Here is a 23,851-nt window from a genome sequence, read left to right on the forward strand (position 1 = left end):
CAGCTTGTACTTGATTGATTGTCAGGTTGTTGGGGGCTCTTCAAGTATATTTTACATCAGCTTAGCATCCCCTCTAAGTCATTATGGAAGGTGCCCAATAACAATAGTGTCTATGTTCAAGTTTTTTTTAATTTCTGGTAAAATCCAGTCTAATAAGGACAAATACTCTCATTCTTCATGAGCTCGCTCACCGTTGAGGATTCTTGGCCCGAATAAGACAATTTGGTGTCCTACCCCTGCGAATGTGCTGAATAATCAGTTTTCAAGTTGGAACTTCAGCTGATGACAACCAACATTTGATTGATATTCAAGGAGAGTGCAATAATTGTACGTTTAAAGCAGATGTCTTGACATTTTTGAAACTATTCTCCTGACTATTGCATCTCACTGCCGCAGTTTTTTACGATATGTGACAGAATAATTGAAAGGAATAAATCTCCATTTAAGTTGCTGTCAGCAGTATGGTTATGGAAATCGACTAAAGTTTAGCTGCTCATAGAGATGACACAGTAACCTGAACCATTGTATCTGGATTATGCTACCCTAATTGAGGAAAATAAACCCCAGAGGTCCATAAGATTTACAACTCAATTAGAGTCATTATATCCTCAGACAGGATTGTGTATCAACCAACCTCTGTTTACTCTAAGCAGACGCTCATGCTTCCTCGAACTTCCCCAAACATAGCCCTATAAACAAATAAGCCTATTGAGCTGCAACATGTTTAAACTACTGCTTGAACAATGTCCTGTAATTGCTCCAAAATGGGGCGTAATTGCTATTCTTTATTGGTAGTTGTTTTCTGATTGGGTGCGGTGGTCTTTGTTTTGATAGGTGCACTTCAGCAGGACTGATGAGCTCCCTGTCAGCGAGAGAGCACCCACGGCAATCACGGAGTTGGCCTCAACAGCCAAGCACAGAAATATTCTCATCTATGGCATCCAGCTTAAACAGTCAAAGGTAAGAGTGTTGTCTTTTCTCCATCTTCTCCATTCCTTCCTTTTATTTCTTTTTAAAGTGAACTTAAGAGTTATTGAGAAATGCACAACTAAGAAAGGCCAAATTTAAAGCAGTGGAAAAGTAATTTTTAACTGTGTAGTTCCAATGTCTTGTCTGACTTTTTGTCTTTCAGGTAATGTTGCTGTCTTATATCAGCCATCTGTACATTTTAGGATGCACACACATCCTCATTTGCACTGGAATAAATGTGCCCAGTAGTGCGACTAAGAGGATGGATAGAAACTTTAAATCCTCTGTTATATGAGTTGTTTTTTGAACTGAATGACAGGGATGAAAAATATGCAGAGGTGCTTTAGGTCCAAAGCACTGTGCAGTTCGAATGAAGTACATGTAGGCCAAGTCACAACAGTTAACCTGATGTGGGGATCCTATGTAAGGCCCTCCAAATGTGTACTGGAGTCATTAGGATGGATGTGACTGTCAGACTTGATCTGAAATCCATATCTGACTTCTTACTTATTGCAGGATTATATAAGGAGAAATTATTCTTCCCCCACAGTGAGAAATATCAAGATTCATGCTACTAAATCCATCAAATCAAATCACTGTTTTTGGGCCAGATGTGTAAAGCAAACCTAAGACAATATAAATGAATATTCATGGCGTTATTGGCCTTAAATATGACATTCGTTGTGATTCATGTTCCTGACAAATTGGCAGCTGCATCACTTCACAAATAAATGGTAAAAACCTCTTTGCCTCAGGCAAGAGGATGTTTGAGCATGTCGGGTTTGTTCACATTGGTGAGAGGAAAAAGAAGAAGAAGAAAAATGTGATGGGTGAGCTGGTTTTGTTCGTGGTCAGTGAGATGGTATGTCGCATCAGGTCTTGACACCGCACTGTTGTTTAATTAAAAAGAGATGTTTTGTTTTCTCGGTAGTGAGGCATGCAAAATGTCGCTGCCCCACATGTGAGATTGATTCTACTATCGGATGTTGGATATCATGGTTTTCCTGAGAATTGCGAAGAGTAAAGTTGTTAATTAGTCATCCTGTTTAACTCCTTAGAGAGAAAAGAGGAAAGGGAAAGGGAGTGACAGAGATAATGCGCATTTCGCCATGATAAAGTTCTTATCGTTATGAGATAGTGGAACAACAGAATACAACCTCCTATAAATCACTGATAGCTTTTTGTTATAATGAGGATAATTCTTCCCAGATGTCCTTATTCATACTTGCGGCGATGCCTGCCAACACACGCTCCATCAGCCGTACACCTTATATGAATATTGCTTTTATACCTAAGTTTGCTGCATGTCTTTGACTGAAAGCAGACACCACTATTAACATTGCTGTTAATTTGATTTTAATATTAGTGAAAGATTCATTAGCTCCACGTGGATTATTAGTCTTTAAATAAACAGAGCCATTAAAAAAGAAGCTGGGGTGGCATGAATTCACATGAGTGAACATGTAACTATTGTTAGTATCTTTGCCATGATTTTCAGAAGTTTGTCATCCAGAGAATTATGATGTCTACAGTTTGGTCGCATGAAGACGAACATGTTGTGTTTTCCCCATGACAACATGGTCTGGATTGCATTTTCTGTTCCTTGCAAAGAAAGGTCAAGTTTTCCTGTTTGGATTTCTCAGAATGTCTTTGTAAGGGAAGCCAGTGCAGACTGCAAACATTTAGTTATGCCTCTGTCTACAGCTTTATACATATATCTTCCCTGTGACACTTGATAGCTTGCTCTCTATTATTAAACATAGTTAGTGTGCATTTTTTGCTTTTTATGACTCTGTGTATGTGTAGAAATTTCACCACTACCATGCAATTTCTAAAGAGTTCCCTCCATTCTGTACAAAACAACTCAGTGGTCTAAATTCTATCTCGCTAAGAGAATGCCTGGCTGTCCTGGATCCTAAGATTGGATGGAGGTTATCTTGCTTATTAAACTATTGCCAGTAACCAATAATCAGCTTATTGCAAGTAGGGCTGATGTGCTGATTAAATGTCCAAAGTAAATCACATAAGGACCCAAAAGACTTGTCTCGTCCTTTATTATCTTTAAGATGAACAAAATTAGTATTTCTTCAGCCACTGTCCAAATTGTTATTTTTACACATCCGTATTGATTTCAACCCAAAATTTCACAATTGGTGCTTTCCTGTGCAGTATTATGAGGTCATGCTGTACAAATCAGATACACAATCTGTCACAATTTGAACTATGACTACTGTTAATGTGTGTAACAGTAATGATGAAGGATTATACTCCTGTATTATCAGCACTGAGGTGTTCCTGGAGAAGATGGATAGCTGCTCTAGGGGACAGCAAATCAACCAGAATAAATTATTGTGTAAAAAAAATCATATATACACGGAGGGGAAAAAACTACAAAACTGCTGATGCTTTTTTGCTGACCTGTTGTTTTAAGGTTTGGGCTCATTTTGGTGTCTAAAAACCACTAATTTACTTCATTTTAATTTTGCCTCCTTGTTGTCTTACTGAAAGAAGATCAGCACAAGGGGTGTGTTCAGTCTAAAACTACAGCCAGGAGTAGGTTAGCTTAGCTTACCTAATAGTAGAAATATGACTAAACTCTAAAGCTCAAAGTGCAAAGTCTAAGTTCATAGGTCAACACGTTTCTTTATTCTATGCAAAAATTTGAGTTTTACATACTTGATAATTAGCCAGGCTAATACTGCAATTAGTAAGGCAAGGCAAGGCAAGGCAAATTTATTTGTATAGCACAATTCAACAACAAGGTGATTCAAAGTGCTTTACAGAGACATTAGAAACAAAAACAAATAAAAAGCATGATTTAAAATTGATTAAAACAAGCAAACAAACAAACTTACTAAACACACACATTTCACACCTGTTTGCGCGATCTGAACCCTTATCGTAAGGGGAGCTACCAGTCCTTCTGTGGACGAGCTACTTTCTATTTTAAATTCCCTGAATTTAAAATACTCTCTAGACCCAGTCTAGACCCAGCTGGGGAGCTACCCAGAGCTCTAAACCCACTTAACAAACAAACAAACAAACAAACAAACAAACAAACAAACAAGCAAACAAACAAACAAACAAACAAACAAACAAACAAACAAACAAAACAGTATATAAAATCAAAACAGATAAAATCAGAAATAGATAAAATCAGTAGTTAATGTAAGTTTGGAAATTTAAGCTTAACAAACAAACAAAACAGTATATAAAATCAAAACAGATAAAATCAGAAATAGATAAGATCAGTAGTTAGTGTAAGTTTTGAAATTTAAGCTTAAAAGTGTGGATTTGGTGCTTTATTCAAATGCAGCTGAGAACAGGTGAGTCTTCAGCCTGGATTTAAATAAACTGAGTGTTTCAGCTGATCTGAGGCTTTCTGGGAGTTTGTTCCAGATATAAGGAGCATAAAAGCTGAATGCAGCTTCTCCGTGTCTGGTTCTGACTCTGGGAACTGATAAAAGACCGGATCCAGATGACCTGAGGGATCTGGAAGGTTCATACTGGGTCAGGAGGTCACTGATGTATTTTGGTCCTAAACCATTCAGAGCTTTATAGGCCAGCATCAGAACTTTAAAGTCTATCCTCTGACGGACAGGCAGCCAGTGTAAAGACCTCAGAGCTGGACTGATGTGGTCCACTTTTTTGGTCTTAGTGAGGACTCGAGCAGCAGAGTTCTGAATGAGCTGTAGTTGTCTGACTGATTTTTTAGGTAGACCTGTAAAGATGCTGTTACAGTAATCAAGCCTACTAAAGATGAATGCATGGACTAGTTTTTCCAGGTCCTGTTGAGACATCAGATCTTTTATCCTTGAAATATTCTTGAGGTGATAGTAAGCTGATTTTGTTATTGTCTTAATGTGTTTTTCTAAGTTTAGGTCTGCATCCATCACTACACCCAAATTTCTCGCCTGGTTTGTGGTTTTTAGATGTATAGATTGAAGTTCTCTGGTGACCTGTAATCGTTTTTCTTTGGCGCCAAAGACTATTACCTCAGTTTTGTTTTTGTTTAGTTGGAGAAAATTGTGGCGCAACCAGTCATTAATTTCCTCAATGCATTATCATTGAGTATCAAAAAAATCCTTTAAAGTAAACAATCTGTAAGGACATAGTGTTAAAACACTAATGCTGGTTTTGAAAATTAAAAATAATAATGAAAATATCAAGGATTCATTATAGAAAAACTGAACAGGTACATTATGAGAATGTGTTTACTTATAATTTCTCTTCAGTGGAGTTTAACCTTTAGGATGTTACTACAAAGTAACGTGGTGCTGTATACTGCTGACCAGAATACTGTTCTGTGAGAAATGTGAATATTAGAGCCACATTCCAGTGAAAATATTTATATAAACACTTTACAAAAAACGTAACAACGCTTTATAAATTTAAGATGTTGTAGCTTTATTCTCAATTTGCCATCAATAGTAAAAACATGTGTAGCATCACCACAGTGTCTATTTTCCTATTTTTTACACGCATCATTGTTAATCGTCCATAAATTTTGGGTGCCTTTTGTTCCTCCCTAAATGATTTCATCCTTTACTCTGACATGACTGCTCGTTGTCAACTGCACACAAGTGAAAAGCACAACTGGGGAGTGCATTTAAGTGTCCCTCACTTCTCATTATGCATCGCACTGAGGAATTATTGGACGCACCCGCTGCTTTGGAAAAGAAAAGCTGTTTGGCTAATTGAATTTTAACCTTCTGACAGCTAAAATGCATGAGCACATGGAATTGTGCTCGTCCCAGTGAGGTTGGAAAACTGATCCACCTCATTGACCTTCGGTGATGTCTTTTTGGATAAAAAGTGTGTTTTTCTTAAATGAGGCCCGATTGTGGTTTTACTTTATAACACCCAGCCGCTGAAGCACAATGCATCCAGCAGCACGTTGCCATGCATGGTACTTCGCTTTGTCAACAGGAGAGAGTGAAATGGAGTCTTTGGGCAATGAACAGCACTCTCTCTGAAAGGATCAAAGAGCTTCTCTAGAGCTCTTTTCCGTTTGTGCTGTTGCCTCTTTGAAGATGCCCACAAGCCAAACATCAGGTGCAACAATGTGTGAAAACCTCAAACCGATCTGAAGACGTTGGCTGAGAATGCGAAGACACCGGATCCTCATAAACTAACACGATGTTGTGAAAACGGTGACGGTATATGCTATCGGTGTCTGCTGTGTTGATAGGAAGTGTCATTGGAGCCTTTCTCGCACAGGGTCCTGGTGACTTGTCATTTGTTGAAAAGGGAGTTGTCTCAGTGATATATGGGTGTTGTAATCCCTGCAGTGAGAGCCCTGATGTTTACCCAACCCCATATTTCCTCCTCCTCAAAGAGCCCGAACCGGGAACCCTAAACCTGAGAAGAGATTAGCCGGCCAGGAAGAAAAGAGAGGGAGAGAAAGGAGAAGAGGGAGGGGAGGGAAGAGGAAAAGAAGAGGACTCTATAGGCCTATTCTCCTCTACCTGTTCAGATCTGGGTCTGAAAGGCAGACAGGTGAAACCGTACACGACCAAGTGAAAATCTTGCTGTGACGCCCGTGGAGTTGTACTCCTGCTGAAGTCGGGGGGAGATTAGGGAAGGCTGCTGTCTCTGTGTTTTCAGCTCACTCCTGACTATTTCACATCCTAAATCCAACAGTTATTCTGTGCCGAATAAAAGAATGGTTTTTCATGGCGATGCAGAGCATTGGATAAAAGGAAACAAGTTCAGTGAACTGGATATCTCTACTAACCACATATCACAAAATCTTTGCGTTCTTAAATGATTTTTTAAAGAAAAAATCATTTAAGAATGACTGCCGGTAAATTCCGCCAGAGCCACTGCAGTGGCTCTGGTATCAAGCCAAAGCGTTTAGGAACTATTATGATTGATGATCGATGCAAACAAGGGTATTTATGCTTGTCAAAAAAATGAAGTAAATGTAGCCAGGAATGTGCAGGGTTGTTTTACTACACAAACGTTCCTACTTTCGCCCATTAGTAACAGTGTCTAAGTTTTTTTTTTTTTAAGGTTTTAAAGATAAAATTGTTTTCTAAAAATCCTGCTATGCTAGATGCCATAATACTACCCAGGACTAATTGACTTGATGAAAAGTTAAGAGATCAGTAAATCACAATATATACCAAATTTTATTATAACTACTTTGGTTCTTACTGGTACTTTTTAGTACAAATACCAGCCTAATAGTAGTCCTACTGAAATAACTGGATGGCAACTACAGCTGATGTTTAAAAAAAGAAGAAGCAAGTGGATCACCAGACATTAGAAACAAACAAGTGAAGCTCTTTTCGTGACATCTCTGTGTTTGCCTGCTGTTAGGGTCAAGAGAAATCAAGGATGGTTGCTGTCTCCGCTCACTGCTAACCTTTCTGTTAGATGTGACTGGTGTCTGGTGTTAATTTTTCTGTTGGAACGTTAATAAATGTATTCAATTATAACCTACGATTGCATGCAGTAGTCTCCTCTGATATTTTAGTCCAGTTGAAAATAAGAGATAAATTGTGAGTTAAAATAATAAACACTAAGTAACATCATATAACTTAATCCAAACAGTGCAGAAAACAACACAGATAAGAAATGACGTGGCATTACACAAATCTGTTTATTGTTACCAAAATGTTTCTGAGACACATTTGGCAGGTCTTTCAGTGGGTTCAGAGAGTAAAAGTTCAGTATCCACCCTGCCCCTTCACATAATTTTTCCCCTGTTGTTGTCTAAGTACTTGTCTTTCTTCTGACAATTATGTCGTTTTTACTTTAAGATCCTTCTGGAAAAGTGGATGAGAGCACTTGGCTCCCTCAGTTGAATCCTGACATCTCCATAAAGACAGAAGCCTGGGATCACTCCCCTCTTAGTAATGTATTTGTAGAGTTAGGGTCGAGCCATTCACTGCCTTGACATGTGCAGAATATCAAGCTTGATCTTCCACGCTGAGTGCTCCAGATGTGTGTTGGTATGTGTGAAACTTGACCGCTGGAGTTTGGCTCAAAGAATTAGACATACCAAAGCGGTGTTTACTCAGCTTTGATTTCATAGATTAAAAAGACCAGCAGCGTTGTGTTTGGGTTGATGTGTCTTGAATCAGGGAGAATCTTGCAGACAATTGGAAAATGACATTCCAAGAGGGAATATATTTGAAACAGAGAGTTTATTCTTATGGAAGATCGGTTTAAGCCAGTTCTTCACAATGAGTTTGTAAACATTCAGTCACGCAGAGAAAGAGCCGAACATACATGTATATTTGTTTTGCCACTTGGTTTTTAGGCCTTTCTGACCACCCACGGTAGTCCTGGTTTCAGTTTACCTCCAGTTATGTGGTGGGGAAGTGCAGCTCTGCTGAAATTATGCTTTCAGTTAACGGACCTCATCAAGGTTTGTTTTTGTGCCACTCACCTTCTTACTCTACTCGTGCTTTTATTTGCAGAGACCTTGGCACACGTGCTTGCGTGGCTGTTTATGGTTGAAAATAGCTGTAGAACAGCACGTAACAAGTTCAGACCAAAAAAAGTAGAGCAGAAAGCCCCAAGAGGTTGGTAAAAATGTGGCCGTCCTCATCAGTCCTTATGGAAAATTAGAAACGAGGATTAAAATCCATATTGCTTTCCTCCGAAAAATAAAAAATACTTTTTCTCATGTAAACTGATATCGATATGTATCCCAATATAAATCAAATCACTATTTCTGTTAACCCTAAAGGTTCCCCTTTAAACCTAATTTGATATATAAACATAAGGTTAATTTTTTTCCTGTCAGAAGTTAAATATGATAAATATACTGCAACATTGTACAACTTATGTTTATATTGCTAAGACCTTTGCATGATAATTATGTTATTGTTTTATTGCCTAGCTCTGTGTGCACCCATGAAGTCAATTGATGCAGTTTTCTTGGTGCTAGCACTGAACCCACTCACCAAAATACGGCCACTTCTGGCTACAAAGCCTCAAGATGACAGTGGCCATTTGAAGCATCAAAATGCAAATCCACAAACTATGATGTTATGTCTCTGGATCTGCAGCCATCCTCTATATACAGTCTATGTGCCCAACCGACGATTTTCCACAGCTGACATGTTGAATTTGCCTGGTTAAAACTGCAAAATGAGTTTTTCCAAGAGTTTTCTCACGAAGCCTTGTGTAAAAACATTTTTCTTAACAGTTTCTTGTAGCAATTCTGTTCACTCTTCATCTCTCAAACCACATGGGTAGCATCCCCCTGTTGTTTAGTCTGCAGCACACTGGTATTTTGACAGGAGTATAAAAACATTGTGTTGCACCTATGTTTGCATGTTTAGCATTAGCGATGGAAGTGAGGGCACCGAGTCTTGGCCAGGATGCTGCTGAAAACCCAGGTAGTAATAAATGTCTTGTTTTCTAAAATCTGCCTGCACCTGCAGCTGACCTCAGATGACCTGCGATATGGAGTGTATTTAGCCTCCCTGGGTTTCTGTAAGTGATACAATGTGATCAGTAAATGAGGCTTCTGTGGCGAGTGTGTGTGCGCTTGTTCTTCTCTCTCAGCGCACGGAGGATTTGGTATGTCCCAGTTCATAACTCCCCACCCATGCCTTCATGCATTCATACCTCCTCAACTAAGGATCCATTGTTCTTGCACACTGTTTTGAGGTCTGTCTTTCGGTGAGTTCAATTCAAACAAAGTCATCTCTCACCAGAGCTTGTTCAAAAAGTTCTCACTGAAGGGCTCCGGTGGAAATACAGACCACCTCAGTGTCCCATTCTTAGCAGAGTTTTCCTTTTCTCTGGAGGGTACACAGAAGGAGAAGTCACACATGGAACATGACTAACAAACTGCTTTGTTTGCCCGACGGATGCCCCTAGACAGGATATTTTGGAAACCCTTGTTGAAAGAGCTTTTCCAGTGTACCATGAAAAGGTTGTGTGGCAGCAGTTGTTCTCTCAATGTGATCTCAAAAGGCAGTTATCAGGACAAAAGTTCTTTTTTTTAACCTGTCAGCTCTTTTGGACTTTTGGAAAGTCTGAGGAAGCCTCACAAAAGTAGGGCGGGATACAGACTTATTCATTTTCCTACATTATAGTCCCTTTCAGATGAAGTGAGGCAGAATGGGAATGATGGGAATATCTAAAATACAGACATTCAGGCAGCAACACTAAATACCTCAGCAAAATTCAATAAAAACACACTCCCTAGAGACGCTTCATCTCTGAGAAGTACGAAATAATACTTATGTCACTGTCATCTCTGTCAGCTTTAGGTCCCAGTCTCTTAGCTTGGATACAGACGGCTTTTAAATTTATGGCTGAACTTTCAGTGTAAGCCTGATATATACTCTGAAAGTTGTTTAGACCTGAAGCTCAGCAGTAAATATTAGCACTGTTTGGATCTAAATCTAATATTTGGATGTATGTGTGTGAGCGTTTTCTTTCTTCTCTGTCTCCTGTCACTTTAATCCAAGTGCCTGACTGAAGTTTGGCAGTTATTGGTCATCTTTTATTCATTCCATCTCAGTAGATTGAAGATAGAGCCTCTGTTCGTTTGTCCCATAATGTGCTGCGGTCAGTATCCCCGTCATTATCATATCTGGAAAGTATGTTTACTGATATGAAATACTTTTATTTTTAGTTTTATTTCCTTTCTTCTTATCTCCTGTCGTTGCATATTTTGTTTTTGTCTTTCAGTTAGATTTACTATCTTTTCTCCAAGCAGCAAAACTGAACATTAGCTTTCACATAAAACTGCACGTCTTGGTACAGATCACAATTATATACATTTCCTTTCCTTGCTCTTTCTTCTATCACTTCCATGTATTATTTCTAACTTCCTGTAGAGCACAAATTTACCATGGATCTGAAATGTTATGTGCAAGAAAATAAATTAATCTTCATAATTGATTTATGTTGTTTTTTTAAGCACAGAATGCAAAAACGATGCCAGGACTTTTAATACTCTCTGTTGTGGGTTATGTTGATCAAACAAAGGGAGTAGTTTAAATGGAAGAAAAAAAGTATGACGTGTAGCCTAAAACTACACTAAAACTACATTTTAATACTGATGCCTGGACTAAAAGTACTCTTAATGCTCCAGCTAGAGCTGAATATAAGTTTACCATTTTGGCAAAACGTTTCAGTTTTCTTCCTGCTTTGTGCACATTCCCATTACATTTCTTTTCTTGAACTGCTCTGTAATCTTCATGCAAATTCTGTAACACAGTTCTTCACTATTACTGTTTTAACTGTTTTAATATTCTCATCTACATCTACTTTTTTTAATCCCAATAACCCACCAGTCTATTGGCTCAATGTGTCGCTAATTATATGCTGCTAAACAAATCCACTAAACCAATCCACAGAAACTTTTGTCAAATTATATCCGAAAAGAAATCCCAAAGTTTCCAAAATTAACTTGACACCAAAGAATAAAAAATAAGATAAAATGTATTGTACTGGTGTATTGCTTGGTGCTGCTTTCAGTAGAGGGAGTTAGTCATTCTGCCACAGCTCCTGATTACATCAATGAATCTCTACAGGACATTGGTGGTGTAACATTCAGGGCTCTAATCAGACTGACCAGTAATTGAACCTGTTATCCCCCTCTCCTTTCTCAGTTTAGCCCCTAGCTACTGCCTGTCTTCAATGATACACGGAGAGGAGGGAGAGCAAGAGGACCACAATACCCACTCAGGGACGAGCTGTCAGAAGCCCTGAAACACTATCCTCTCTGTGTTAAAAGCACTGGGTGTTTTTAGCAGTATTATATCACTGGGATTCAGTAAGGCAGGTCGTTTGGGAAGAGTTTTCCTGAGAAATGACTTCTATTAAAGAGCATTGCTCACCGAGGCTCACATTAGGTGATGGTTTTGACTTTTAAGACTCCCAGAGTGGAGAACGCTGTCTGGCCACAATGCCAGTAATGATACTGCCCTCAAGTGGATCCTACAGCCGTTTGTACTACAGCACTTTTATGTCACAGAGAAAAATGCAGAGACAGTAAAATATTAGGATGATGAAAAGAGGTGATAAAAACTCTCCTGATGTTCTTGGCCACTTTAGCTATGGTAGCTAGTGTGACTCTAACAACTCTTTCCAGTTCTCTTAGCTTGGGGTCAGTGCCAAGCCTTTCCATAAGCTGTTTTTATATTAGGACCTGGTTCTTGGCATTTTATAAAGGGAATATGAGTGGACCAGAGGGCCCAGGTTCTCATGAGAATGACAGAGATGTGCAAATTATCACAGCTAAAAGCCCTAATTGCCTGAAACCTTTCTGCATCAAAGCTGGCCCTTCTTGTGTGGCAGAAGTGCCGCTGCGTGCTCTTTAAGATGGAAAGGTTGATTGCATCAGTGGCATTTAGAAGTAGAGAGTTTGAGGATCGCTTATTGTGTGGTCCACTGATGCTCTCCTCCCCCATTCTTCCCCATGTATTTCAAAGACCTGTCACCTCACGACTTGTCAAAATCTTTCCTTCAAACAGTAAGCAAAAATAGAAGCTAATGATTGAAGTTCCATTCTGTAAACTTGCAGTTGCCGTGTGGAATAACAGGCCTGTTGCATGTGTTGCATTTGTACACATGGGAATGATTGGGAACATTTTCCCTTTAGTTACTGCACCGTCATAGGATTATACAGTAGATCGCATTGTTTATGTGTCAAAACAAAGCTGTAACTTAATTTTCTAATGGGCCTGCTTGCCGCAGCTGAAATCCGCGTTTTTGTAGCACAAGCCTAAAAATTAAAAGAAAACCCTTAAGCTCTCCACAACTCTCTCCAGCTGTGGTTTGTATCCAGTGGTATTTTCCCCTTGATACCAGTTCATATATTGTTTTCTCTCTGTTCTAAAATATAAAATCTGTGAAGAAATACTACATGAATGCCATTTTGGCCACCGAGAGATTGGACGTGTCACTAATGGATGTAGCAGACAGTGTTGGGGGGAAAAAGTGTTTCAAAATGTAAATGTGTTGCTTTCCTATTTAATATGACATACACTAGCGATCGTCCTTCCACTAATGTGAATAAATGATGATACTTTTGGCTTTAAGTGAGGATTTGTGGCAGTTAATCATTATGAAGTGGAAAGTGAGGTTCCCTCACGAATAATAATAATAAAGTGAATCTCGTAAAATCCAGCCCTTTTAAAATAAAATAAAATACCCTCCTGCTGTCTGCACTTAGACTTTGGCCTGCCTTTGGAACATCTGATGATTAATTCCACATTGTAAACAGGTGAGGAGTGCCTATTAGCTCATAAAGGACCATCAATCAAACTAATTTGCTTGTGGGTTTCGTCTCACGGGGGCTCAGTTATGCTTTGGCTTGAGGTTTCATCTCATGTCAGTCCAAATGCCCACTCCCAGTCTGTTTATCTCAGCTCTGCCACAGTGAGAAAAATTCAGCTTCGAGTTAACTGGTTTATTCATCTACATACGACTGGAGAGGCCGGGTCTGAAACAGTGGAAAACCATCTCAGTCAACGCTGGAGGACATGGGTTCTGATGATGATGAAGATCTGGAGACATGCAAATCCTCCAGGATCACATTCCACCTCCTAGTGTGTGTGTATGTGGGCGCATGCATAGGCTCATGCACACTAAAGTGTCTATGCGGTCTGTGCATGTGTTCAGTCTTCTGTAGGCATCTGTCCCAACACATGTAATCCCTCTCATGGATGTTTGCGTGCCCATAACAATGAGCCAGTGAGCTGCTTTATTCATCCTGTATGGTCCACAGTGGAAAGAGGAGACACGAGCTGTGGCACCCCCGCCAGCGGCAGCTAAACAGACATACCAGCTCTTGTATGTCAAGAAAATCTACTTGCTGGAGTAAACTGCGGCTCTTCCATCAGTTTGCAAGTTCCTCACACTTAAGTCATATAGATTTCAGCCTGAAAGCAGTTTAATATGCAAATGTCTCTGAGGGCTTGGAGTTTGTTGTTGTAGTAAGTAATTCTACCCTTTTTCTTATGCCTTTTCCTCAACCGCATTTGAAGCCTGAGTGGCAGTTGTGACTACTTAAAGCTGTGCCACGAGTCAGTGAAGAGCTAAAGTCGTATTTGTGTTCCACTGTGCAAGAAAACTACTGGATTTAATAATGATGTTTTATGAAGCGTGATTCATATTTCAAAGGCTGCATATCTGGAGTGGAAATAATTCAGCACTGGGTCTTAGGCAGGCTTAAAACTTTGATCCTCCTTGGTGATCTTGACTTGATTTTTTTCTGTGTGTTTTTGTGTTCAAATTAAAATGTTTGGGGTTTTTTTTGCTTGTCTATTAGAAGACAGACTTCTATAATTGAGCGATTAGTTGTGGTTTAATAGCCGTAGCTGTCTTCCATTTGCAAAGAGACACCCGGCATTCTTGCTACTTTCCCAGGGTCCTCGTCCCGTACACTTGGGTGGTAATCAGCTGATAATTGTGCTCATCACATTTATCATACCCACAGTATTTCAGATCATCCAAACACATGTAGCATTTCAAAAACCTTCCGTGTGAACATGTAATTGGTTTTAGATAACAACTGAAGGAATGCTTTCATCTAATAAACAATGAAAAGACGCAATCACATTTACCAAAACTTTCGGTTTCTCGCACTGATGAACCAGTGCATATTCCTTAGTCTATATGAGTAACTTTGTGCTATCAGCCACATTCTGTTGACTGCTTACAGATGTACTGCCCAATCTCCTCGTTTCATTGTACCATTGATTAAACCACAGAAGAATGGCTTGGGTACACGATAAAGAAAAATGGCACCCTTGATCTTATTCCTCAGAAAAATCAAAAGGCATACTAAGAAGCGGTGGCATATGACAGAATGGCTCTGGAGCCCATTCATCATATTTTAATTCCATATATTATTTATTTATTTTCTTCCATTTCACCTATGTTACTTTAATCAATGAAGCTAAAATTGGTGATCTGTACTCCAATACCTCAGTTCCCCCTTCAGTTTCTTGGTGTGGAAAATCAATGTCATCTGATTCCTCCTCCTGCTGGTTCTGATTATTGAGGAGTGCTCTAGGAGCTCTGGATCCCAGGTTTTCTTGCTCCCTTTAACCACGGTCAGGCCCAATTCCACGCTCATCGCTCTCACACCTCGTTGCACTCCCATCCAGGCCCTGCACAAGCTGGCTAGTGGAGCTAGGCTTTAAGGTCAAGAAAGGACAGAGTGACAGAAAGCTTATTTTCTGCTCCAGATGCGTTAAACTGCCGACACCAATCTGTAATACTAAATGTATTTAGAAGCCAGGTCCAAATATGTGCTAAACAGGATGTTCCAGATCACAAATCACAGATGATTTGTCATTTTAGCAGGATATATTTTTAATATATTTTTATTTTCCTCTATGTGGGTGTTAGAAAATTAAAAGCTTTGTGAAAAGCCCTCCTAAATGTTTTTATTCCTTTCTAAGAAACCCTTCATTTTGAGAGTTGGCTGATGAAAGCGGCTGCAGACCCAGGAGAATAGCTGTCAGCCTGGTTGGTGTTATTTTGCTGAAATACTGCAAGTCTGATTCAAATCTGTTGTAAGGGATAATTTGCCATTACTAAAACCTGGATTCTGCATTGTAGGTTTGACCATTCTTTTTGTCTGACAGTATTGCACTTTGATAGGTTTGTTTTTGGATCTTAAACAAGACAAGCGAAAGTGGGAATAATGATAAAGACTTCCTGAACAAAGCATGGTGGGTTTCTAAGTGACAATATGTTGAGTGGATTATATAGCTTTTGGTGGTATGTCTTCCACCGCAAACATTGCAAATATGTGCAATGTTTTGGAAAGCTTTACAGACAGTAACTAAAGGTTGAAGGGCTGAGCTAGTGATTACTTATTATAACAAGGGTTGCATACCTCTGTCAAGGCAGAAAATTCCCTCTGCACTATGCATGAGTTGAGTACCAGGATTAAGAAGAACATCTGGACCCAGTATAGTCTCTGATATTTTCTTGGGAACATCCAGGCGATATCTCACAATGTCTTCTTATTGCAATCTCTGTGAGTTCGATGTGCCCACTTCAGGCCAAAAACAAATTTACTGCCACAGCTGGAGGAGTTTAAGTATCACCGGGTCTTGTTCATGAGTGAGAGGAAAGTGAAGCAGGAGATCGACTGATGGATTGGTGCAGTGTCAGCAATGATGTGGACTCTGTAGCGGTGAAGAAAGACCTGAGCACGAACGCAAAACAGTCGATTCATTGGTTGAGCTCTGCTCCTACACTCACCTCGCGGTAGTGTCAGAAAGAATACGATTGTGGATACAAGCATTGGAAATTAGCCTCCTCCTATGGGTGTCTGGGCTCAGAGATGGGATGAGGAGCTGGCCATTTGGGACTCAGAGCTTCCTGGGCACCTCCGAGTATTTGAGATGTTCCAGTCGTGTCCTTTCCAGGAAGAGGACCTGAGACACCCCCAGGATATGCTTTCAGCTGGCTCAGAAGTGCCTTTGTGTCCCCCTAAATGTGCTGGAGGAGGTGGCCGGAAAGCGGAAGGTCTGGATGTCTCTGCTTAGACTGCTGCCCCTAAACCCAGATAAGCAGTGATAGATGGATCTGATATGTATTTGAGAGGTATAGAGATGGTCAGAATCAATTGCACAGATAATAGGGTGCCAAGTGAGGAACTGTGATACTGCACAAGGAAGTCACAGTAAGACAGTGGTGAAGTGTGCAGTAGGAGTGACAGATGGGTTTAAAGTGGGAGTAGGATTCGATCAGGGATCTGCTCTGAGCTCCTTTGCGATGGTGACGGACAGGTGAACAGTTGAGGACAGGTAGGAGTTTCTGTGGACTATGATGTTCATAGACAACATTGTGATCTGAGCAGGTGGAAGAGAACATGGAGGGGTTTATTTATTTATTTATTTATTTAGGGCAGTGCAGTTTAATGAACATAAATGTAAAAAAAAAAATTACATGAATGTAAACATACCAGATTATAGCCAAGGGCTAATTTCCATCTGTTGTCCTTAAGCATAAAAATAGACATAATAATTCATAAAAATTCATCATTCATTCATAATAAAAACTCCATCACCAAACTTACACATACACACTATTCTGTTCCCAAATAAAACATTAAAACTATACAACTTATACATGATCACACACTTGATTTGTCCATAACCAGTTTTTAACCTTTGCCTTAAACAAATTGAATGTCGAGCATTCTCTAATGGGTTGAGGAAGACTGTTCCACAGATGGCCACCCTGGACAGAAAGGACGTTCTGCCCAAATGCTGTCCGTCTGTGGGGTATAAACAAGTCTCCTCGGATTGTAGCTCGAGTGGTCCTGTCTGAGCTTTCTTTATGCCTAATGAACTGCTTTAGTGGTGGTGGAGCAAGGGAGTGTAAGACTTTATATATTAAACTCACTCTTTTAAGTTTCACTAAGTTATTGAAGTTCAGTAATTTATGTTTTTTTAACACATGACAGTGGTGGTGGGAAGTCGGTTTTTTGTCAAGTAGTTTTAAACTTCTTTTATAAATGTTTTCAATAGTTTTAAGTCTTGTTGGACAAGCAAGTGACCAGGACGTCAAACAATAGTCCATATGAGAGATGATCATTGAGTAAAAATATGTTTTTGCAACATTCATATTTAAATTATTACGTATATGATTAAAATTTCGATTATTTAATTTAAGTACCTGGGACACTTTATTTATGTGACTCTTGAAGGACAATGTTGGGTCTAGAATGACCCCAAGATATTTAAATTCTGGAGCTAATTCAAGCTCTACTCCATCCAGGAATATGTTTGACTGCTTCAAGTTTAAGGGGCGTTTTGAAAAATACATACCGACAGTTTTTGAGGTGTTCAACATTAGGCATGAGTCCTCCAGCCAGCTATGCATTAATGCTAAAGCAGCTGTAAGATCTTTTGCCACCTGCTGGACACTATTTGCTTGCGTATATATAACTGCATCATCTGCATACATTTGAGTAAATATATTTGGACAGACTTCAGGTAAGTTATTGATAAAAAGAGAGAACAATAAGGGCCCAAGAACAGATCCTTGAGGAACCCCTGTATCACAGTCTAAATATGGAGATTTAACCCCATCCAACACCACACACTGTTTCCTGTGTGAGAGATATGAGGCAAACCACTGAAGAGCCTGACTGGAGATATTAAACCGAGTCAATCTGGATAACAATATCTGATGGTTTACAGAGTCGAAAGCCTTCCTCAGATCTAAAAATACAGCTCCAACACAGGGACTCTTGTCCAGCAAGCTCTTCAAGTTCTCCACTAACATACACAGGGCAGTATCTGTGGAGTGATGTGCCCGAAAGCCAAACTGCAATGGATGTAATGAGGGTTGGGTGTTTTCTAGGTGAGCAGTGAGGAGTTTAACCACCCACTTCTCAGCTATTTTAGATACGACCGGGAGTATGCTTATGGGGCGATAATTAGCCATGTCAGTCTTCACACCTGCTTTGAAAATTGGTGTAACTGCAGCAATTTTCCAATCTGTTGGAACAATGGAGTGTTTGAAAGACATATTCAAAACATGAGTTGTTGGACGTACGAGCAGATCCATATGTTCCTTTAGGAAGTTTGTGTTAATACCATATACATCAAGTGCTTTTGATTGTTTTAAACCTGTAATTAGTTTAGCAACTTCAGTGTCTGAAATATGAGTGATGGTGAACAAATTTTGACCAACATCATTCACATTATCAGAGCATATGACTGAGTCAAAGCTCTGACTGATCTCCTTAACAGATGAAATAAAGAAAGTGTTTAAGTTACTGGCAATAGATAGAGGCTCTCTAACAATAGAGTTATTTACATAAAGTTCAATTGTGTTTTTACTTTTGTTTGAATGACGGCCAAGTAATTTATTTAAGTGTTGCCAGATAATTTTACCATTACCTTTGGCTCTTTCAATTATATTTATAAAAAATTTTGCTTTGGCCTGTCTCAAACTTCTTGTTACTTTATTCCGCATTGAAGTAAATCTCTGTCTATCCAGAGTTAGACCTGTTTTCAGGAACTGCTTTAGTAATTGATCTCTTGTTTTCATTAAATTCTTGCACTCTTTGTTTAACCAGGGCAAATTAGATGTTGTCTTTATTTTTTGTCGAGCTCTAATGGAGTATGTTGATATAACATCCTTAACAATGTCAGTGAAGTGACTGCTGCAGAATTGTGGATCATCACTACACAATAAAGGCTCCCAGTTAACTGATGCTAATGCTTCTGCTACATTTTGTCGCTGACTTCTTGGTATGAATTCATAAAAGGATCTCCTATTAGATGAACTTTGAAAGTCATTCTTAACCTGTGATTTTATAAGTTTTCTAGAAAATAATATAAAATTGTGGTCTGAAATACCAGTGATAAAATTATAAGATTTAATAATTCGCTCAGGCTTATTACTGAAAACCAGATCTATTTTAGTTTTAGAGTGTCTTGTTATTCTTGTGGGTTCTTCAATGTGTTGAGTAAAGTTCAAAGTCTCCATTATGTCCTTGAGTGTTTTTTTGTCCTTTTCACAGTCCCAGTTGACATTAAAATCTCCCATTACAATTATTTCATTAGACTTATTATTTATAGCATGATATTTGAGTAATATCTGTAGTTGTTCATAAAAAATATTCTTTGCTGAAGGAGGGCGATATAAACAGATCAACGTAAATGACATTTCTGGGGAAAGAGTGATTTTAACAGAAATATGTTCTATTTCGACATCTATTGGTGAACTAAGTAAAGAGCAATCCAGGTGTTTTTTTTTTTTACATACACAAGTATTCCTCCTCTTGTTCCAATTCTATCCCTTCTGAATACTGTGTACTCTGGAAAGACAACCGCAGACTCAGGAGAAGAACTTGTGAGCCAAGATTCAGAGATACCCAAAATAGAAATATTGGAATTGCTTAGAATATGTTCCAGTTGCTCATGCTTTGGTAACATACTGCGAATGTTAATGTGTCCACATAGAAGCCCCTTTGGTTTATTTTTAGTGTCCCAGATTACTTTAGCCTGATTAAATGTCTTGCAGATCTTTGTTCCTCTGTAAATTTTAATAGCAGGATTTCTTGTCCTTTTGTTGACAATACTATGAGCATTTAATGATGAGAAACCCTTTACCGGAGACTGTAGTTTGGGTACAGCAGGTGGGGGCCCAGGCAGCTGAGATGGGGGCCCAGGCAGCCGAGGTGGAGACCCAGACAGCCTAGGTGGAGGTCCGAGCAGCTGAGGTGGAAGCCCAGGCAGCTGAAGTGTAGGCCCAGCTAGCTGAGGTGGAGGCCCAGGCAGCTGAGGTGGAGGCCCAGGCAGCTGAGATGGAAGCCCAGGCAGCCGAGATGGAAGCCCAGGCAGCCGAGGTGGAGGCCCAGGAAGCTGAAATGCAGGCCCAGGCAGCTGAGGCGTAAGCCCTGGCAGCCGAGGTGGAGGCCCGAGCAACTGAGGTGAAAGCCCAGCTAGCTGAAACGGAGGCCCAGGCAGCTGAAATGGAGGCCCAGGCAGCCGAGGTGGAGGCCCAGGCAGCCGAGGTGGAGGCCCAGGCAGCTGAAGTGTAAGCCCTGGCAGCCGAGGTGGAGGCCCGAGTAACTGAGGTGAAAGCCCAGCTAGCTGAAATGGAGGCCCAGGCAGCTGAAATGGAGGCCCAGGCAGCTGAGGTGTAAGCCCAGGCAGCCGAGGTGGAGGCCCAGGCAGCTGAAGTGTAAGCCCTGGCAGCCGAGGTGTAAGCCCTGGCAGCCGAGGTGGAGGCCCGAGTAACTGAGGTGAAAGCCCAGCTAGCTGAAATGGAGGCCCAGGAAGCTGAAATGGAGGCCCAGGCAGGCCTAGGCTAACTAGGCTAATTAGTTGTAGCCAGTCCAAATCACTGATGTTTGAATTAGGTCCAGGATTTAGTTCTATATCACCAGCCAAAAGTAGCATCAGAACAAGTTTCAGAATCTCCAGCGACAGTTGTGGTATATCTGATTGTTCATGTTTACCTGGGGGTGGTCTGGCATGACCAAAATCCAAGAATCTTGTGAACAAAAGATGTTGACTCCATTTGACTGGGAAAGTGGTATAATTATCCAGCTTTCTTGGACATGTCGAACTCCACAGAAGATAAAAATGTATAAAAACAAAAAGACAAGTTGATGTCAAGATCCAGGGGTTTTTAGATGGTTTTTTAGGTGGGTTTTTTGGCAAACGCACAGGACCTGCCAAGCCGTGTGTCTGCACCCTAGCAGCCATCTTGTTCTTTGTTCAACTCATGGTAACATGGTGTATGTAGGTTGAAGGTATGCAATGGAGAGAAGAGGAACAAAAGTAGAAGCAAGACAAAGTACAGTTGGAAAGGTGAAGATGCAAGGAGAAGAGGTAGTCAAGGTAGAGGATGATGCATGGTTTATAGATGGTGGCAATAGTTAAAAAATTCAGAAAAGCTTCATGCAAAGAAAAGAGGAAGACAACAGAGAAGATTAATGCAAAGCATTAGTGTGACAGGAGGTGACGCTTGAGATAATGTTGGTGAAACTAAGGCAGTGGCAGTCCCTAAAGTGAGGAGCTGAAAGATCTCATTACAGTCTAATTATCTGCTGGGAAACACTGGATCCTTTGGGGTCTTGACGTGTGCCTCCACCCCCAGCCTCAACAGTTCAGTGCTGATTTGTCAGCACGAGGGCGAGCTGCGCAATATGAAGGAGGTGGTTTTTAGCCATAAGCTGCAGGTGCTGTAGCAAACAAAAAACATGAATGTTTTTTGGTGTTTGAGTAGAAAACATTTGACTGCATTACAAAAATTTAATCTTTTCCAGACCTTTGCTTTTCTTTTTCTCTCTCTGTGTGTGCTGTTTTGTGTTCTGAGTATACTCTTTGCTGTGTGTTGTTGCACATTTGTCTTTAATGCTTAATGCTACATCAGCTACATCAAAAGCCATAATGAAGTCCACAGTTTCTATATGAAAAAGGGCAGGTTGAGCATGAAGCATAAATCTGTGTAAGGAAACAAGCCATGGTTTTAAAAAAGCGAAGCTCCTTGAACTCCATTCCCTTTGAAAAAATGGAAAACAGGTCACTCACTGACGTCATCAAGAAACTAAATCAAAGTAGGGAGTCAATGCAGCCTAAAAGGAATGAAATCAGGGGAGTGAGAACCATTTAAAGTGCATTGCGCAGGCGGTCTGCATAGAAAAAAGAAACAGATACAGACGAGAGGAATCACGAAAGCAAAACAACCACAACAGTGGAGCCCGCCTTAAAGGGCCAAACTGGTCTCCTTTTGTCTGAACGTGTGGTTTACTGCAGATCTGTCCAATATCATGCACCATAAATATCAAAGGAGATCTTATCGGTTCACATTAAGAGAGCTTGACCACATTTCTGAAAAAAGAAACTGGTTTACTTCTGTTCCGTTCTGATCTTTTCGCCCTTTTTTGAAAATTGCTTTCGGCTGTTGATTGAACAAGCTGTGAAACTGACACGCTAGTCGAGAAAATCCACCACCAGAATTTGCGATTGTTAATATCAAATTAAAGTGGTGAATTCAGAATACCACGCACTTCATGCCGTGTTTAGATTTTTCTCTCGTTAGGGGAATTCTTGTGGAAAGCGTGCGTGTAAATTTTAAACATCGAATTTGTCACTCGTGTCTGTGTAGAGCAGAGCACAGCCAAGCCACTGATGTTACAAATCCAACTAACAGATCTGTTTCTTTCTTTTGTCATTACTGCAAGTGGAACAACATGGGTGTGCTTGAACATTGTTTCCAACTGTTTTGAATTGGCTGCTAATGCTCACTGGATGCTTCTGGCTGAAGTTTTGAGGTTACAAACCCTGTGATGACTTAAACACACTCATGTCTCCTGAGAAGAGACATAAAAGTGAACAAATGGTTATTTGAACTGTTATGTTGGGACTTTGTTGTTGTCTTGTTTTAATTGAATGTTCTTTAAAAAATGACCTCACTGTCTTTTGTTTTTCTCCTCCTGTTGTCTCTCTGGCACCAAGCACTGGGAGAGGTCAGCGTCGCGGGTCGCCGAGATCGCGTCAGCCTTAATTCGGGAGAGGAGCCCTGCCCTGGTGGGACAGCTTCTGCAGGCATGAAGGAATCAGCACAACTGGAAACCACGCTGTGACTCATGAACACTCCTGGGATGAGATCGTCTGAGACTTTTCTTTGTAACCTTGAATCAATTACTGTAAGGTTAAATGTGTAAGTGTATAGATCATCAAGAAGCAGACTGAAAAAGAGACTTTTTTCTCTGTTGTTGGCCTGTTTATCTGTGTGTGCGTGTGTGCATGTGTGCATGTGTATATAAAAAAAAAACTGTTGTGGTTCATCATAGTAAAAAAGAACCATGTCATCAGTTGGCTTATTTTTTATTTTTCAGAGTTTGTGTTCCCCAGACAAACAGTGTCGCTCTGTCGCACTGATGATTAAGATATGTGGCGCTTTGGCTGCAGATGATTCTTGTTGTCGGATCAGTTCAGTTCTGGTTTTTAATCGCTTTAAGAGTTATTTTGCTGCGGTTGTCACAGATATGCAATAACAGGCCACATCGCTTTGAATTATTACTGTGGAAATGTGAACTGCAGCGCGTATGCCAAAAAAGCTGGGTGTCAAATTCTCTGCCTTTACCACTGGATGAAGCTTTTTATGACTGAAACATGAACACGGAGCTGCTAATATTTTTGTACTTGAATAAAACAATGAATATGTCAAATCTGTGTTGTTCTGTGAGTCTTTCTTGAACATAAGTCATTCAAAGATGTCAGGAAAAAAAATAACATTTGAGAGTAGATATTACTAATACTGTTTTCAGAGAAACTTGATTGGTAATTGAAGTCCGTGAAGTCTGCCTGCGACCACATGCATCAGTGACGCCCTCCGGTGAAGCCGCTTAGTGCAGAAGAAGCTCGTGTTTCCTTCAGTGAGCCAACTCTGGTGAGCTGGTGGAATC

General features: G+C 40.1%; 1 protein-coding gene across 4 annotated transcripts in view; it reads left to right on the forward strand.

Moving 5' to 3' along the window:
• The window catches only part of crppa (CDP-L-ribitol pyrophosphorylase A), a 58,682-nt gene extending 35,487 nt beyond the window's left edge, over window positions 1-23,195 (forward strand). The window contains exons 9-10 of one of the 4 annotated variants that reach the window (XM_004560182.4): window positions 835-960; window positions 22,899-23,195. In XM_004560182.4, coding sequence (XP_004560239.2) covers window positions 835-960; window positions 22,899-22,994 — 222 coding nt within the window. In that variant the 3' untranslated portion in view covers window positions 22,995-23,195. The other 3 variants (XM_023153399.3, XM_004560183.3, XM_004560181.3) reach the window with 3 other exon arrangements.
• The last annotated feature ends 656 nt before the right edge of the window (window positions 23,196-23,851 follow it).

This window comes from Maylandia zebra, linkage group LG11 (assembly GCF_041146795.1).
Source record: "Maylandia zebra isolate NMK-2024a linkage group LG11, Mzebra_GT3a, whole genome shotgun sequence".
Taxonomy (NCBI): domain Eukaryota; kingdom Metazoa; phylum Chordata; class Actinopteri; order Cichliformes; family Cichlidae; genus Maylandia; species Maylandia zebra.